The sequence below is a fragment of the Heptranchias perlo genome, chromosome 6 (genome assembly GCF_035084215.1).
Source record: "Heptranchias perlo isolate sHepPer1 chromosome 6, sHepPer1.hap1, whole genome shotgun sequence".
Lineage (NCBI taxonomy): Eukaryota > Metazoa > Chordata > Chondrichthyes > Hexanchiformes > Hexanchidae > Heptranchias > Heptranchias perlo.
Window position 1 is genome coordinate 26,998,859 of NC_090330.1, and position 15,746 is coordinate 27,014,604.

Below are 15,746 nucleotides of genomic sequence, written 5' to 3' on the forward strand. Positions count from 1 at the left end.
CCAGGATGGCATTAGAAAACGCTGGGGGCAGCCCTCCAACTCATTAGTCCTACCAGAATTGTGTCCACACTGTTGGAGCGAAAGCTCAAAGTAGGGAACATAACCTTGCATCAAAAGGTACATTCCTGCTTTAAGTAGACCTCGGAAGGCCCAAAGGAAATTGTGCGCAGAAAGGTGCCCATTACCCAAAGTTATCGGATGGACAGCCCGTCAATTAGATTAAAATGAGCCACGGGGGCCAATTTTAACCCCCAAGAGTCGGGGGTGGGGGCAGGTCGGGGTGAAAATCGCTATTTTTTTAATCGCGACCGCAACCCAGCTCCAATGCACCCACTTCCGGGTTAAAGTGGGTGTGCTTGGGTGCGTGTGTGCAACGTACTAGCCGTAGTCGCGTCCCCAAATAGTGCCAGCGGGCGGGTCGTTAGCGGGGCAATAAATGTACATAGTAGATGATGAGTACCTGTTTTTAAATTGAATGTCATTCAACTTCAAATTTAACATCTCCAGCTCCAACTGCACCTGTGCAGGGGCAGACTCAGCCATCGGGAGAGAAGGCAGCATGTCGGATACTGGTTGAGGGGGAAAGGTGGGGCGGGGGGGGAGGCAATGGTTGAGACGTGGGAGCACTTTGAGTGAAGTTCCCACTTCCATGTCCCCTTTCGCCATCATCTCTCTCCTGGGCCAGGGCCACATCACTCCTGCCACTCTGCTAAAGAGCAGATCAGTGACACGTTGTAAGGCCACGGATAAGGTATCTGTCATCCTGTTTAAGGCATCTGACATTTTGGCTTCGGAGGTCTGCTAGGCCGTTGTGAAGGCCTGCGTGGAGTCATTTGAGAGCTGTGCTTGAAGCTCCACGAGGCAGCCACCCTCGCCAGGACATCTCGCAATTACCCAAGACAACAATCCACTAATGTTGGAGTTGGACACCTCCATCCTCTCCGCTATTGTGGAGAGTACATGGCACGTTTTCCAGTACCTTGCAAAGTTGCAGCTGTATCTCAATCATTCTCATTCTCAATGATGGCCCCCGGGGTTCAGTATCTGTATCCAGCTGAGCAGAGCTTGGAGAGGAGTGCGCCCTCCAACACGGACTCTCTACAGCTGCCCCTGCCACCAGTGTCTGCTCGTGCTCACTTGTGAGTTGTGAATCACCAGGTGACAACCCAACTAACTGTGTAAGAGGACCCACCGAAGTGCCAGTATCGATGCTGGTGCACGGCTGTGTGTCCTGTGACAGTGCACCCTCAGAAGGAATGAGGTCCTCAGAGGAATCATGTCATGCATCTCTGCACATTCTTCTTGTACGAATGAAGGCCTTGGAAGACAAATGAAAGCGATATGAATTAGTCATGGCAAAGAAACAATCTTGCCAATCACTATACTCAGGTTTCTCATAGTTCAGTCATTGATGAAATAAAGTCATCATATTTGTGAAAGATGTTTAAGTTTTGTCACTAGGCATCTGCAGGTTCCCAGTCTCTCATCTCTAATGGAGAGGGATGCAGATGTGCCATTCATCTCCATGGCGTCCTCCTCTTCATCTGGCAGCTGGACTATTTGTGGAGGGCCACCTGCAGTCTCCTCCCACTCATTTTGCACTCTCTTCTCCTACAAGGGATGAAAGAACATACCTGTGAGGGAGTGACGGTCACGTATTCACCCAACATATGCAGTGCATTAGGTAAGGGAGACAGATGGATCACATTGCATAAAAATTGGGGTGAGTACCAGCGGTGGATGGATACATGGGGAAGTGAGGAAGGGCATAGAAAGTGAAGGATGGGTGCTGCTGAAACTTAAGTGCATGTGAGGAGGGGTGATGGAGTACGCTTGGCAAGACAGAGTTGGGGGGTGGGTGGTGTTGTACACCACTCGATGTAGGTGCATCAGCAACTGTACTCACTTTTCCTGACCTGATTAAGGCATTAAACCATTTCCTGCACTGTTTCCAAGACCAGGGCACAATGCTCCTGCTGCTTACCTCCAGCCATGCCTTCTTGGTTGCAGAACCAGGTTTCTTCCTTCCATCATTGGGGTAAATTATTTCCCTCCTCGTACTGCACTACTTGAAGTACTGCACCCAGCAGTACTTCAAGGGAACCATCTGTGAATCTGGGTGCTGGTCTTGCTCTCTTGGAATTCATTGCTTCATTTCCTCCTTTCTCCTCCAAAATCCATTTTTGCATTGACCCTTTAAATAGTGGACTTCAGATTGCGTCATGCGGGTGCGCATTACGCCCGCTGTGCAGCATAGAGACTCGAAACCCTTATTGGCTTCAAATAAGTTATGATCGCAGCCTTGAGTTCTATCTTCTTCTTATGAATGCTTCTTGTACTTGTATATATGCATCTTAATTGGTTTAACATATCCCTCTAAGCACTAATTTTCTTATCTGCAATCAACATCATTAATTTGCATTCTTTTTGATCTGTTACGTGTACCTTTCTTACAACATTGTATAATAGGATGCACACAGGAAAGTCCTGGATGAATTGGAGTTTGTGTTATATAGAGCTCAGCAGGCTAACCAGAAGAGGATAGGAGAAAAAGATGAGACTGGATGTGGGTTTTGAAGCTCAACTCAGGGATGAACAAGATACTGAGGTTGCACATCATTAATTTTAGGCTGAATTAACAACTGGGGAAGGGTGGTGGAATCCAATTCTGGCCTCTTCACATCCCCAATTTTCAATGCATCACCATTGGCAGCCATGCCTTCAGCTGCCTAGGCCTTAAGCTCTGGGATTTCCTCCTCTCAGCCTCTCTCTCCTCCTTTAAGATGCTCCTTAAAACCTACCTCTTTGACCAAGGTCAAGGGTGGTTCCAAGAACTCCAGGGAACCTTGGATGTCAGGGGATATACGAGAATGGATTAGGAAAAAAAGGAGGGCTTTTGGCAGATACAAAAGGCTAAAGATGGAGGAAGCCCTAGAGGAGTACAAAAAGTGCAGGGGGATACTTAAAAAAGAAATTAGGAGATCAAGGAGGGGCCATGAAATAACACTGGCGAGCAAAATAAAGGAAAATCCTAAGATGTTTTATAAGTATATTAAGGGTAAGAGGATGACTAGGGAAAAAATAGGGCCCATTAGGGACAAAAATGGCAATCTGTGTGTGGAGCCGGCAGATGTAGGAGGGGTTCTAAATGAATTTTTTGCATCTGTTTTCACTATGGAGAAGGACGATGTAGACATAGAAATACAGCAGGGGGACTGTGATATACTCGAACATATTAACATCGCGCGGGAGGAGGTATTGGCGGTTTTAGCAGGCCTAAAAATGGATAAATCCCCAGGCCCAGACGAAATGTATCCCAGGCTACTGTGTGAGGCAAAGGAGGAGATTGCGGGGGCTCTGACACATATATTCAGAACCTCTCTGGCCACAGAGGATGTGCCAGAGGACTGGAGAACCGCTAATGTAATACCATTATTCAAGAAGGGGAGTAGGGAAAAACCGGGGAACTACAGGCCAGTGAGCCTAACATCAGTGGTAGGAAAATTATTGGAAAAAATTCTGAAAGACAAAATTAGTCTCCACTTGGAGAAGCAAGGATTAATCAGGGATAGTCAACATGGCTTTGTCAAGGGAAGATCATGTCTGACTAATTTGATTGAATTTTTTGAGGGGGTGACTAGGCGTGTGGATGAGGGTAACGCAGTGGATGTGGTATACATGGATTTCAGTAAGGCCTTCGATAAAGTCCCCCACAGGAGACTGGTCAAGAAGGTACGAGCCCATGGAATCCAGGGTGCCTTGGCACTTTGGATACAAAACTGGCTTAGTGGCAGAAGGCAGAGGGTGATGGTCGAAGGTTGTTTTTGTGACTGGAAGCCTGTGGCCAGTGGGGTACCACAGGGATCGGTGCTGGGTCCCTTGCTGTTTGTGGTCTACATTAATGACTTGGATATGAATGTAAAAGGTATGATCAGTAAGTTCGCTGATGATACAAAAATTGGTAGGGTGGTAAATAGCGAGGAGGATAGCCTCAGTCTGCAGGACGATATAGATGGGTTGGTCAGATGGGCGGAACAATGGCAAATGGAATTTAACCCGGAAAAGTGCGAGGTGATGCACTTTGGAGGGACTAACAAGGCAAGGGAATACACAATGAATGGGAGGACCCTAGGCAAGACAGAGGGTCAGAGGGATCTTGGTGTGCAAGTTCACAGATCCCTGAAGGCGGCGGAACAGGTAGATAAGGTGGTAAAGAAGGCATATGGGATACTTGCCTTTATTAGCCGAGGCATAGAATATAAGAGCAAGGAGGTTATGATGGAGCTGTATAAAACACTGGTTAGGCCACAGCTGGAGTACTGTGTGCAGTTCTGGTCGCCACACTACAGGAAGGATGTGATCGCTTTGGAGGGGGTGCAGAGGAGATTCACCAGGATGTTACCAGGGCTGGAGCGCTTCAGCTATGAAGAGAGACTGGGAAGATTGGGTTTGTTTTCCTTGGAGCAGAGGAGGCTGAGGGGGGACATGATTGAGGTGTACAAAATTATGAGGGGCACAGATAGGATGGATACTAAGGAGCTTTTTCCCTTCGTTGAGGGTTCTATAACAAGGGGACATAGATTCAAGGTAAAAGGCGGGAGGTTTAGAGGGGATTTGAGAAAGAACTTTTTCACCCAGAGGGTGGTTGGAGTCTGGAACTCACTGCCTGAAAGGGTTGTGGAGGCAGGAACCCTCACAACATTCAAGAAGCATTTGGATGAGCACTTGAAATGCCATAGCATACAAGGCTACGGACCAAATGCTGGAATATGGGATTAGAGTAGACAGGGCTGATGGCCGGCGCGGACACGATGGGCCGAAGGGCCTCTATCCGTGCTGTATAACTCTATGACTCTATGACCAAGGTTTTGGTCATCTGTCCTAATCTCATGTGGCTCAGTGTCAAATTTTGTTTGCTCCTGCAAAGTGCCTTGGGATGTTTTACGACGTTAAAGGCGCTATATAAATGCAAGTTGTTGTTGTTGCGATGATTATCAGGGGATCGGGTATAAAGTTTCTGGAGAGAACCGAACAGCATTGCTTTGATCTTTCCAATATTTGGTTGCGGGAAATTCTAGCTCAGTCATGACAGTCAGACAGCATGTAACAATTGTGAAATCAAGGGTAATGGCAGAGAGAAATAGCTGTCCACAAACATATGGAAGTTAGTCCCCTGTTAATGGATGATGTCTTCAAGGTGCAGCCCATACAGAAGGGGGCCTAGGGTGGAATCCTAGTCTGTGCCAGAGATGATCATGCAGGTACAAGAGGAGAAGCCACAGCAGGAAATGTGCTGGGCATGTTGGGGTAGAAATGGAACAATAAAAGAGCCGTGCTATGAAGATGGCTCAGGGTGTACAGATGATGGAGATGGTCGAGAAGGATGAAGTGGTCAACCATATTGAGAGAAGCCAAGTAAGATGAGGGGGGATAACATGCCCTGGTTGTAATCATACATGATATCATTGACCAGAATGATCTCAGTGCTGTGGACATGAGAGAAGACAGAGTGAGCCAATTTGAACGGTGATGATGAACGGTGATTGGTGGAGCAGTGGATGGTGATGCTTAGGAAAAATGTTATGCATTGTATCAAGATAAGTTATTTCAACTATTAAAAGAAAGAAAGACTTGCATTTATATAGTGCCTTTCACCTTCTCGGGACATCCCAAAGCGCTTTACAGCTAATGAAGTACTTTTGAAGTGTAGTCACTATTGTAATGACAATCCAACTGATGTAAAGGGTACATTTATTTAAATGGAGCCTTTCTTGATATATTTCCTGACTTCAGCCTTTTTGACCGTTCTTTTTTATTAGATGCTGTAGACTGAGAATGCATTTATTCATAGAAGTTACACCACGGAAACAGGCCATTCGGCCCATCCAGTCCGTATCGGCATTTACCCGCCACATGAGCAAATAATTCTAATCACATTTACCCACCCTGTTCCCATATTCCTTCAACCCCTTTTCCTTTATCAACCTATCTAATCTAATCCTGAATGTTGACATAGTTTCTGCCTCAATCACTAGACCTGGAAGTGAATTTCACAGCCTCACACTTACAACTGTAGAATTGATGTGAAAGTGTTTGGCTTTACGGTGTAAATGCAGCCTGAATTCAAGCATCAGTGCCCATATCTAACATCAGAACCAAATTGAGTAAGACTCTGTAGAACAGATAGCCTCACTCCACTTTGCTTCAGTCAGTTCAGGCCTTGGCACCCCATTTACAGTCCTGGTGTCGTGTTGGTGGCTTTGCACCAATGCTCAATTTGTGAAGTGTGAATTCACCTATAGATGCAGTGCCTCAGGCTCGTTATTATTGTTTGTATTTGTATTATATTTTGTATTAATAGTTGTTCTCTGTTGTTCTATTAGTTTCTATATATTTGAATAAATTTCCTTCGTTTCTAGTCACAATGTAAAATATTTAGCAGAGGTCAATAACCAGGGGGCATAGATTTAAAATAATTGGTAGAAGGATTAGAGGGGAGCTGAGGAATTTTTTTTTTCACCCAGAGGGTGGTAGGGGTCTGGAACTCACTACCTGAAAGGATGGTAGAGGTGGAAACCCTCATCACATTTAAAAAGTACTTGGATATGCACTTGAAGTACCATAACCTACAAGGCTATGGACCAAGTGCTGGAAAGTGGAATTAGGCTGGGTATCTCTTTTTCGACCAGCACAGACATGATGGGCTGAATGGCCTCCTTCTGTGCCGTAAATTTTTCTATGTTTCTATATTTGGAATCTTTTAAAAATATATTTTTATAGCTGGACTGGCATCTCCTCTCCTTGTTGATAGCACTGAACTTCATTTTGAGGCCTTGATGGTTTTGTATGCTGAGATAGCTTGTCTTTACTGGTTTTGATATTTTACTATTAAATCTATCAAGGCGGAAAAATCGGCCAAGAACCGAGCAAAAACCTTGTCAACCATCTACTGCCGCTCAGTTTAAAATAAAAAAAGACAACCTGCTCAGTCGGCCCAAAATAACACGGGTGGGAAGTAGCCCTATCTTTATGCAAAACTTCCCTTCAGATTAACGGGGGAAGGAGTCCATGATACAGTAAGATTAATATTCTGTGAAAGCCTGTGTCTCGATGGCCTTTTCTGGTTCTATACTTCACTTAATAGCTTCAGTCCACCCGGTCCCTCCCTTCCTGTGCTGTCTGAAGATCTTAAGAAGGTACTACAAACCTGCGCCTGGATCCGAACGGATGAAGCGACCAAAAGCATAGAACCTTCCAGTGAGCTCTCGTAACTTCCTTGCCTACGTCAGGGCGTCTGTGGTCGTCGTGGCGACCGAAGAGTGCGGTCGGTTCTCTAAATGCGATTGGGTGGAAGTCTGGAGAATGCGGAGAAGCGCGTGGGCGGCGCGAGTCGAGCGGATGGTGATAGTTTCTGGAAGTTTCTTCCAAGCTCAGTATTTAAACTACGGGAGCAACAGAATCGGCGTTTTAGAGAGGCAGTAGTGAGCTTCTATACCGGCAGTCGGTGATCAAGCATTATTTGTAACGTGAAAGGATTGAAAAAAAAGCACTAATATATATAGATATAGCTTATAAAGAAAAATGTCGGTGGTCGGGTTTGATATTGGATTGCAGAATTGTTTCATCGCCATCGCTAGAGCAGGAGGGATTGAGACCATTGCTAATGAGTTCAGTGACAGATATACCCCGTAAGTAATTTGACTAATATGTATATAATATTAAATAACTATGCCCAGTTCTCATTGTTGTAATCGTTCAGGGCTACTGGAATATTTCTACCCCTTCTGACGGATTCGCGGTGTTCAGCAGAATATGTACCCAAAATGTGCTCTAACCATATTTTATTGTAATATTTTAATTTTGGACTACTAGTCTGAGCAATATTTTTCTGTTTAATATTTTGTTTTTTTTTCATTAACTATGTTTCGAGAGCTCAGTGAAAACAAGATACTGAAGTTTAAAATGCTGCTGGCATCCCGGGAGACAAAAAGCCTCCAAAATCTTAAATATTTGTTCCTTAATTTGAAAGCTCCCTAAAAAGTTATATTCCTCAACTAAATTGGACTTAATATACTTAAAATATGGTTTGAATGAAGAATGTAGATGGAATATGCTGGAAATTTCTAGAAACTGTAGGAAATAGAAGGTCCTCTTCTACAGGAAGAGATGCCATTGCAAACCAATGTACTGATTTTTTTGGAGCTGTTTAAACATCTCATCGATATTTTTCTTTTGCGAGTACAAATTATTGTGTGAAGATAAATGCCATGTGCAAGTTTCAATTTTTAAGTGTATGGAACACAAGATGGGGATGCACAAGAGGCCAGAATTGAAGGAGCGAAGAGATCTCAGAGGGTTATAGGGCTGGAGGGGGTTACAAAAGGGCGAGGCCATGGAGGGATTTGAAAACAAGGATGAGAATTTTAAAATCAAGGTGTTGTCAGACTGGGAGCCAATGTAGGTCAGCGAGCGGGACTTGGTGCGAGTTAGGATACGGGCAACAGAGTTTTGGATGAGCTCAAGTTTATGGAGGGTGGAAGATGGGAGGCTGGCCAGGGGAGCATTGGAATAGTCGTGTCGAGAGGTAACAAAGGCATGGATGAGCAGCAGGTGAGCTGAGGCAGGGGTGGAGATGGGTGATATTACAGAGGTGGAAGTAGGCAGTCTTGGTGATGCCCAGAACAACATGGTGCCAACAGTTAGGCTGAAGCAGTGCTATTTAAAGGGGTCCCCATCTCATAGAGTCATAGAGTTATACAGCACGGATAGAGGCCCTTCGGCCCATCGTGTCCGCGCCGGCCATCAGCCCTGTCTACTCTAATCCCATATTCCAGCATTTGGTCCGTAGCCTTGTATGCTATGGCATTTCAAGTGCTCATCCAAATGCTTCTTGAATGTTGTGAGGGTTCCTGCCTCCACAACCCTTTCAGGCAGTGAGTTCCAGACTCCAACCACCCTCTGGGTGAAAAAGTTCTTTCTCAAATCCCCTCTAAACCTCCCGCCTTTTACCTTGAATCTATGTCCCCTTGTTATAGAACCCTCAACGAAGGGAAAAAGCTCCTTAGTATCCATCCTATCTGTGCCCCTCATAATTTTGTACACCTCAATCATGTCCCCCCTCAGCCTCCTCTGCTCCAAGGAAAACAAACCCAATCTTCCCAGTCTCTCTTCATAGCTGAAGCACTCCAGCCCTGGTAACATCCTGATGAATCTCCTCTGCACCCCCTCCAAAGCGATCACATCCTTCCTGTAGTGTGGCGACCAGAACTGCACACAGTACTCCAGCTGTGGCCGAACCAGTGTTTTATACAGCTCCATCATAACCTCCTTGCTCTTATATTCTATGCCTCGGCTAATAAAGGCAAGTATCCCATATGCCTTCTTTACCACCTTATCTACCTGTTCCGCCGCCTTCAGGGATCTGTGAACTTGCACACCAAGATCCCTCTGACCCTCTGTCTTGCCTAGGGTCCTCCCATTCATTGTGTATTCCCTTGCCTTGTTAGTCCCTCCAAAGTGCATCACCTTGCACTTTTCCGGGTTAAATTCCATTTGCCACTGTTCCGCCCATCTGACCAACCCATCTATATCGTCCTGCAGACTGAGGCTATCCTCCTCGCTATTTACCACCCTACCAATTTTTGTATCATCAGCGAACTTACTGATCATACCTTTTACATTCATATCCAAGTCATTAATGTAGACCACAAACAGCAAGGGACCCAGCACCGATCCCTGTGGTACCCCACTGGCCACAGGCTTCCAGTCACAAAAACAACCTTCGACCATCACCCTCTGCCTTCTGCCATTAAGCCAGTTTTGTATCCAAAGTGCCAAGGCACCCTGGATTCCATGGGCTCGTACCTTCTTGACCAGTCTCCTGTGGGGGACTTTATCGAAGGCCTTACTGAAATCCATGTATACCACATCCACTGCGTTACCCTCATCCACACGCCTAGTCACCCCCTCAAAAAATTCAATCAAATTAGTCTCTATTAAGGTAAGTCACTTGATAGCCATTCTTGGCTACTGGGGATTTTTGAAGCCATTTTTTGGGCTGTTTTGGGAGTAGTTCAGAGTACAAAGCAGTTGAACTGTTGACTTTTGGCTGTAGCTGCACTATTTGAATCCATTGGTTGCAGGAGGACCAGAAAAGATGGGAATGTTTCTGGGATTATCAATGAGATTGTCACAGCGGTGGCAACAACAACAGCAGCAGCAGAAAAGACCTGTGGGAGGGTCAAAGATGGTGAAGGAGGCAAGGGCCAAGGAGGTGTTATAGCATGCAGGTCTTCCGGAACAGGATGTCGTACCTGAACATGTCAGAGGAGCAGTGTGTGAAGAAGCTGCGCTTCAGCAGGCAAGCATCACCGACCTATGTCATTGGTTGCAGCAGGAATTGGAGCCAAATACCAGAGCACACACAGCATTGTCTGTGGCTGTGAAGGTAACGGGGTGCTCAACTTCTATGCCACAGGCTCATTACAGGCTGCAACAGGTGGCATCAGCAACATCAGTCTGTTTTTGTCAGTATAGCATCAAGCAAGTGACAGATGTCCTCTTTGCAACAAGAGAGAAATACATATCATCCCCTTAAAAAGGTGCTGATTAGGAGGAGGAAGCTCTCAGATTGGCCCACATCGCTGGATTTCCCCAGGTATAAGGTCTCATTGACACATTGTCTCATTGCACACATTGCCCGGTGTACTCCCCATCACAAACCAGCCATGTTTTGTAAAAGGAAGGGGTTTCACTCTTTGAATGTTCAGCTGGTGTGTGACAACATGCAGTGAACGTTGCAGGTCTGTGCCCAGTATCTTGACAGTAGTCATGACTCCCTCGTGCTGTGCCAGTCCTCGATTTCTCCCCACACTCCCTGAATGCGATCCAGACCAGCAGGTGTCAGGCTGGGTCCTTGGAGATGGGGGGTATCCTCTCTAAACCTGGTCCGAGACTCCTTTCAGGAATCTGGGCACAGACGTGGAGCACCGATACAATGAGATCCAGACAAGAACAAGAGCTCTCAGAGCAAAACATAGGCATCCTCAAACAAAGGCTCTGGAGTTTGGATTGATCCAGTGGAGTCCTGCAGTATAACCCTGAGCTAGTCTCCAGATTTTTAATGGTTTGCTGCATACGACACAACTATGCCATGTGGAGGGGCCAAGCCTGGCAGCTGCCACAGGAGGAAAAGTGAAGATGCAAGATGAAGGGGGACGAGGAAGACCAAGGCCGAGCAGTGCTTCCAGATGCCAGAGTTGTAAGGCAACAAATTATTGAGGAGAGATTCTCCTAAGCAGATCCTCCCTCTAGCACACCAACAGTCCCATCATTTGACCCACTCCTTCCACCTACCTTCTGAATGCCTCCAACACTACAACCTCATGGGTCTTCCTCCTACATAACTACGAATATGAAGTCCAACAGCAAAGCCAAGCAAATAACAACTGTTTACTTCACATCATGCCCATTGTGTATTTCACAACTTTTCCCTCCTTTTCACACTGAAATTAAAGGAGTGGGAGGTTGCTGATCATCCACTGAGGACACTTGAGATAGTCGTGGTGGTCTACCTCGAGCAGCTCTGGGCCGTGAGGGCCCAGCTGCAGACTGCTGTGTTGTCCTGAGAAAGGACAGCATAGGCCTCCCACAGAGCCAGTACCACAGTCACGGTCTCTGGGTCAAAATCCTGGAACTCCCCACCTAACAGAACTGTGGGAGTACCTTCACCACGTGGACTGTAGCGGATCAAGACAAAGGCTCACCACCACCTTGAGTAACTAGGGTCGGGCACTAAATGCTGCCTTTGCTAGCGACGCCCATATCATGAGAATTAATTTTTTTAAAAGTCTACATAACATGAATGGGTAACTGAGCACGACATAAGTACACTCCATGAATAGCTAAGTATGAAGTAAGTGCAAATTCTCTTTTTGTTACAAGTGACTCAAAGGTGAACATAGCCTGTCCTACTTTTTACTCACACCATGCTTCCTCTAGGTGTCGAAACCTGCCTTTTTCTCGTTTTCTATTCCCTTTCTTAGATGTAACCTGAGGGCTAGTATCATGAGGGGTTGTTGGCTGCTACAAAAGTCTCATCAGATTGAGATGGCCCTCCTCTCATCGCAGCTTGACCCTGGGCAGCCTTCTGTCTCCTCCTTCGTGCCACTTGCAAAGTGCTTTGAGGGGGAAGGTCAGATGTTGAAGGGAAAAAATTACAGGGCTATGGGGAAAGAGCAGGGGAATGGGACTAGTTGGATAGCTCTTTCAAAGAGCCGGTACAGGCACGCTAGGCCTCCTATGCTGTACCTACTGTGATACTATGATCCCTGGCATGTGCTGCTGTCCTAAGAAACGGCAGCCTCGTAGTTGCACTGCAGCTATCGTCATTGTACTGGGGCGTGCAATCAATGGGCTGGCTGGTCTAATGGCAGCTGTCAGATCCTGAAAGTCCTAAGAGACAGCTGCCTGCTTTCCAGTCCCTATTCTCTGAAAGCTAGTATGAAGGGTGCTGTCTAATCTGTCTGCTACTGCCATCGCTGTCTGTGCTTCTGTGGCAGTGGAGTCACTGACTGGTCCCGGGCGACTTCTAGGGTGGGAAGCTGCTGTAGATACCAGTGAACCTGCCAAACTCTCCATTGATGACTGCGAATAGTCACAGCTGTCAGTTGTTTCTCATTCTTGGAGATTGACCTTGGAGCCTGAGCATAGTATGATTTTCCTCAAAAATCCTTTACAAGCAAGTTCTGGGTCCCAGATTGCTGAAGCCATGGGCTACCTTATCCTTTGCCTTTGATGGGCACATCTTCACCCATTCCCCAGTTGGTCCCACAACTCTGAAGCCATGAACAACCTTATCCTTTGCCTTTGCTGGGCACATCTTCACCCATTCCCCAGTTCTCCAGCTTTCTCGTGCTCTGTGAATCACCTGTTATGGCATCCTCATTTAAATTCGAGGTAACAGTATCTGAGCTGGTGCATGGAAGTGAGGAAAGGAAGTGATACTGTGGATGACATTGAGGTGGTTGTGGCAGAGGAACATGGGACTCCATGTAGTCTTTCCCTTAGCATACTATTTCTCATCATCCTCGTTGTCACCTTTAACACTTTACATTCTTCCTCCCCCTCCAGTTACTGTGATGGATCTGCAGGAAAGGTGAGCATAAATCTAGATTGGGTGAGCATAACCACCCCCTTGGCATTAAGGAGACAGCCAGAAGCTTTCACATCCTTCTGTCTGCTGCTTCACAAGGAATATCAGAACTAAATTTATCAATAAAGTGTTCTTGACCTGTTGAACGGTCTCCCTTTGTCATCACTGCCATTACTTCATATTCCCAGTTGTCAATAAATTGAAAATTCTTCAATCCAGTCTGTCTGCCAACCTGCCACCTGCACTGTCTCACTAATCTCACCATCTTCCAAGCTAGAGCAGAGTCTCTGCCCAATCAGCTGTATGGTCTGCTCCTCATTTGAGTCAGTTCTTGGTCCAGAATACATCTCTATGCCTCTGCCTTGGTGTGTCCTTTTCTCCTGTAACAAGATTGGTGCTTCTTACTTGCCATCTTGCTGTGTTTTCTTGGCCTTAAAAATATTGAGATAAAGATGAACCACATGGGAAAAGAATATGAATATAATCATTTATAATTTTCACAGAATAATGGACAGAGTCACAGAATCCAATCCCAAAGTACCATTTAAAAATACCATTTAATAAAAATAGAATTTCACTCAGTCACTGAACTCGTGGCTTTGATGTCATCCCCTACATAGCATGAACACATCTATTGTACAAAACAAGAGACTCCTGACTCACTGTGAGCAATACCAAGGAGATCTATTAGTGCATACCTACATAAATATATATTTGTGCCCCAGCTGCCACTTTCTGCCTCTGCCCCTGTTCTTCCCCTGGCTTTAGATGTGGCCTGCCTGCCTCTGGCCCCACTATGGCCTGTCTGGCCTTCCTGCACCTTCTAGGTCCCAGTCCTGGCCTCCTTCCTGTGTGCAAAAGTTTTCTTCAGCCACTTCTCTCCCTGGCCTCAAATACCTGTCCTCCCACCACCTGCTGATCAGGCTCTAGTCAAGTACCCACCCATCACACTTAGTTGATAACATGGTTTATTGTTATAAAACAGCATATTATCTTGCTATGAGTACTATTTAATAAAAATGGAATTAGTCACTGTAATTCAGTGGCCCTGATGTTATCCCTTGCATGGCATAAAACATCCCTATTGTTATGGTGAGTCAGGGAAATGCAGTTTTGAGAAACACCAGGAGTTCTGCTAGTTTTAAATTTAGGTACCAGGCTGAACTCCACGATTTGAGCGAGGCTGCACCCACAACGTGCACCTCCGCCTTATTAAATGGGAGTATTGGTAACCTGTTACCTGGTCTGACAGTACTTTCCTTCACTTTCTTTGCTGTTGCCATTTAAATAGTGGTGTACAAAGTGATAAGGACAAGAATTCCTTTGGGGGTTCCCATAGGGTTACATGATTTAGATGAGAAAGACTTGTTCATGAGCAGTAACAAATGTAGGTGCTATGACACACAAGACCCCTTGTCCATATCTGTCACTATTCTTGGATTCGTATTTATAGTTCCCTCCACACATACCTGGACACTTCAGAGGAGATCTGTTTTTGCTACCTTCACTTCACGAGAGGCTGTTAAAGTTCCCGATGTTGTCTGCAGACAACAACATCAGGAACAAGGATGGCTCTTCCAATTGAAGGTTACCACAGCATGAAACTTTCAATGCTACTGGATCAAAGCCATCCCAGGGGACATCTGCCATATCAGTCTGCATTGTAGATATGTACCAAGCAGTTGTCATGCTATAGCTGCAAGGGCAACACCGTCATTACCCTTTCCTTGCAGAAAGGGGGCATCAGTTGAACAGGGTGCTGAGTTTTCACCAGTGGGTAGGATTTCCTCATGTGCAGGACACCATAGCACCATGTGAGCATCAGGGTTCCTCACATCAGTCTACATGAGCAGATTTACACTCAGTTAACATTTAGGTGGTAGAAACATTATGCATATCAGTGGTTCTTATCCATAAAACAGTCATCTTTGTTATGTGGCATTTTGCAGTGCCTGTGTTATTTCAAGGAGAAGAAATACTGGGGCGAGGGTATGGGGAACAGGATGACTTTTAGGATACCATGGCTAACACTCTGCATTCAAGGCTGCTGACTGTACTGAGAAACCCTCTAACAGGAATGCTTTAGGCTAGCAGCTAAAACATCTTTGCTGTCTCCCCAATTGCTACCTCCCACCTGCAGGGAATGTGCACTGTCAGCTTTAGCACTGAAAGACTATGCAAAAGTTGTGTACGTTTCTTTAAATGGTACCTCCCAGAAGCTGCTGTAGTTCCCAACTTAGGTTTGTGCCTTTCCTGATTGACCCCAGAAGTGTGTGCACAAGTGACAAGCATTCTTGCTTTTGCCGCCGTCCTGATACCAGCAAACGTTTACCTCATTTGCAGCCAGGTACAAGTGATTCAGTTGGTGACCTGCAGAGTTACATCAGCCTCAAATAGGGTTACCCTTAGTTCTTGCAGCAGGACCTCAGTGTTCAGAATCAAAGGGAGAAATGTTGCTCACTTACCTCTACTGTGCCTCTGTGAACAATTAACCCATTTCTCTACCACCACTGGAATTTCCCCTAGATGGCAAATTGCAGCCTTTCGAGTGCTGCTTCTATGCCAGATTTTATGACCCCGCCCCCCCAAACCA

General features: G+C 45.9%; 1 protein-coding gene across 1 annotated transcript in view; it reads left to right on the forward strand.

The window, feature by feature from the left end:
* The first annotated feature begins 7,395 nt into the window (after positions 1-7,395).
* LOC137322845 (heat shock protein 105 kDa-like) overlaps positions 7,396-15,746 on the forward strand; it is a 70,825-nt gene continuing 62,474 nt past the window's right edge. Inside the window, exon 1 of the mRNA XM_067985978.1 lies at positions 7,396-7,688. Coding sequence (XP_067842079.1) covers positions 7,582-7,688 — 107 coding nt within the window. The 5' untranslated portion in view covers positions 7,396-7,581. The remainder of the gene's footprint in view (positions 7,689-15,746) is intronic.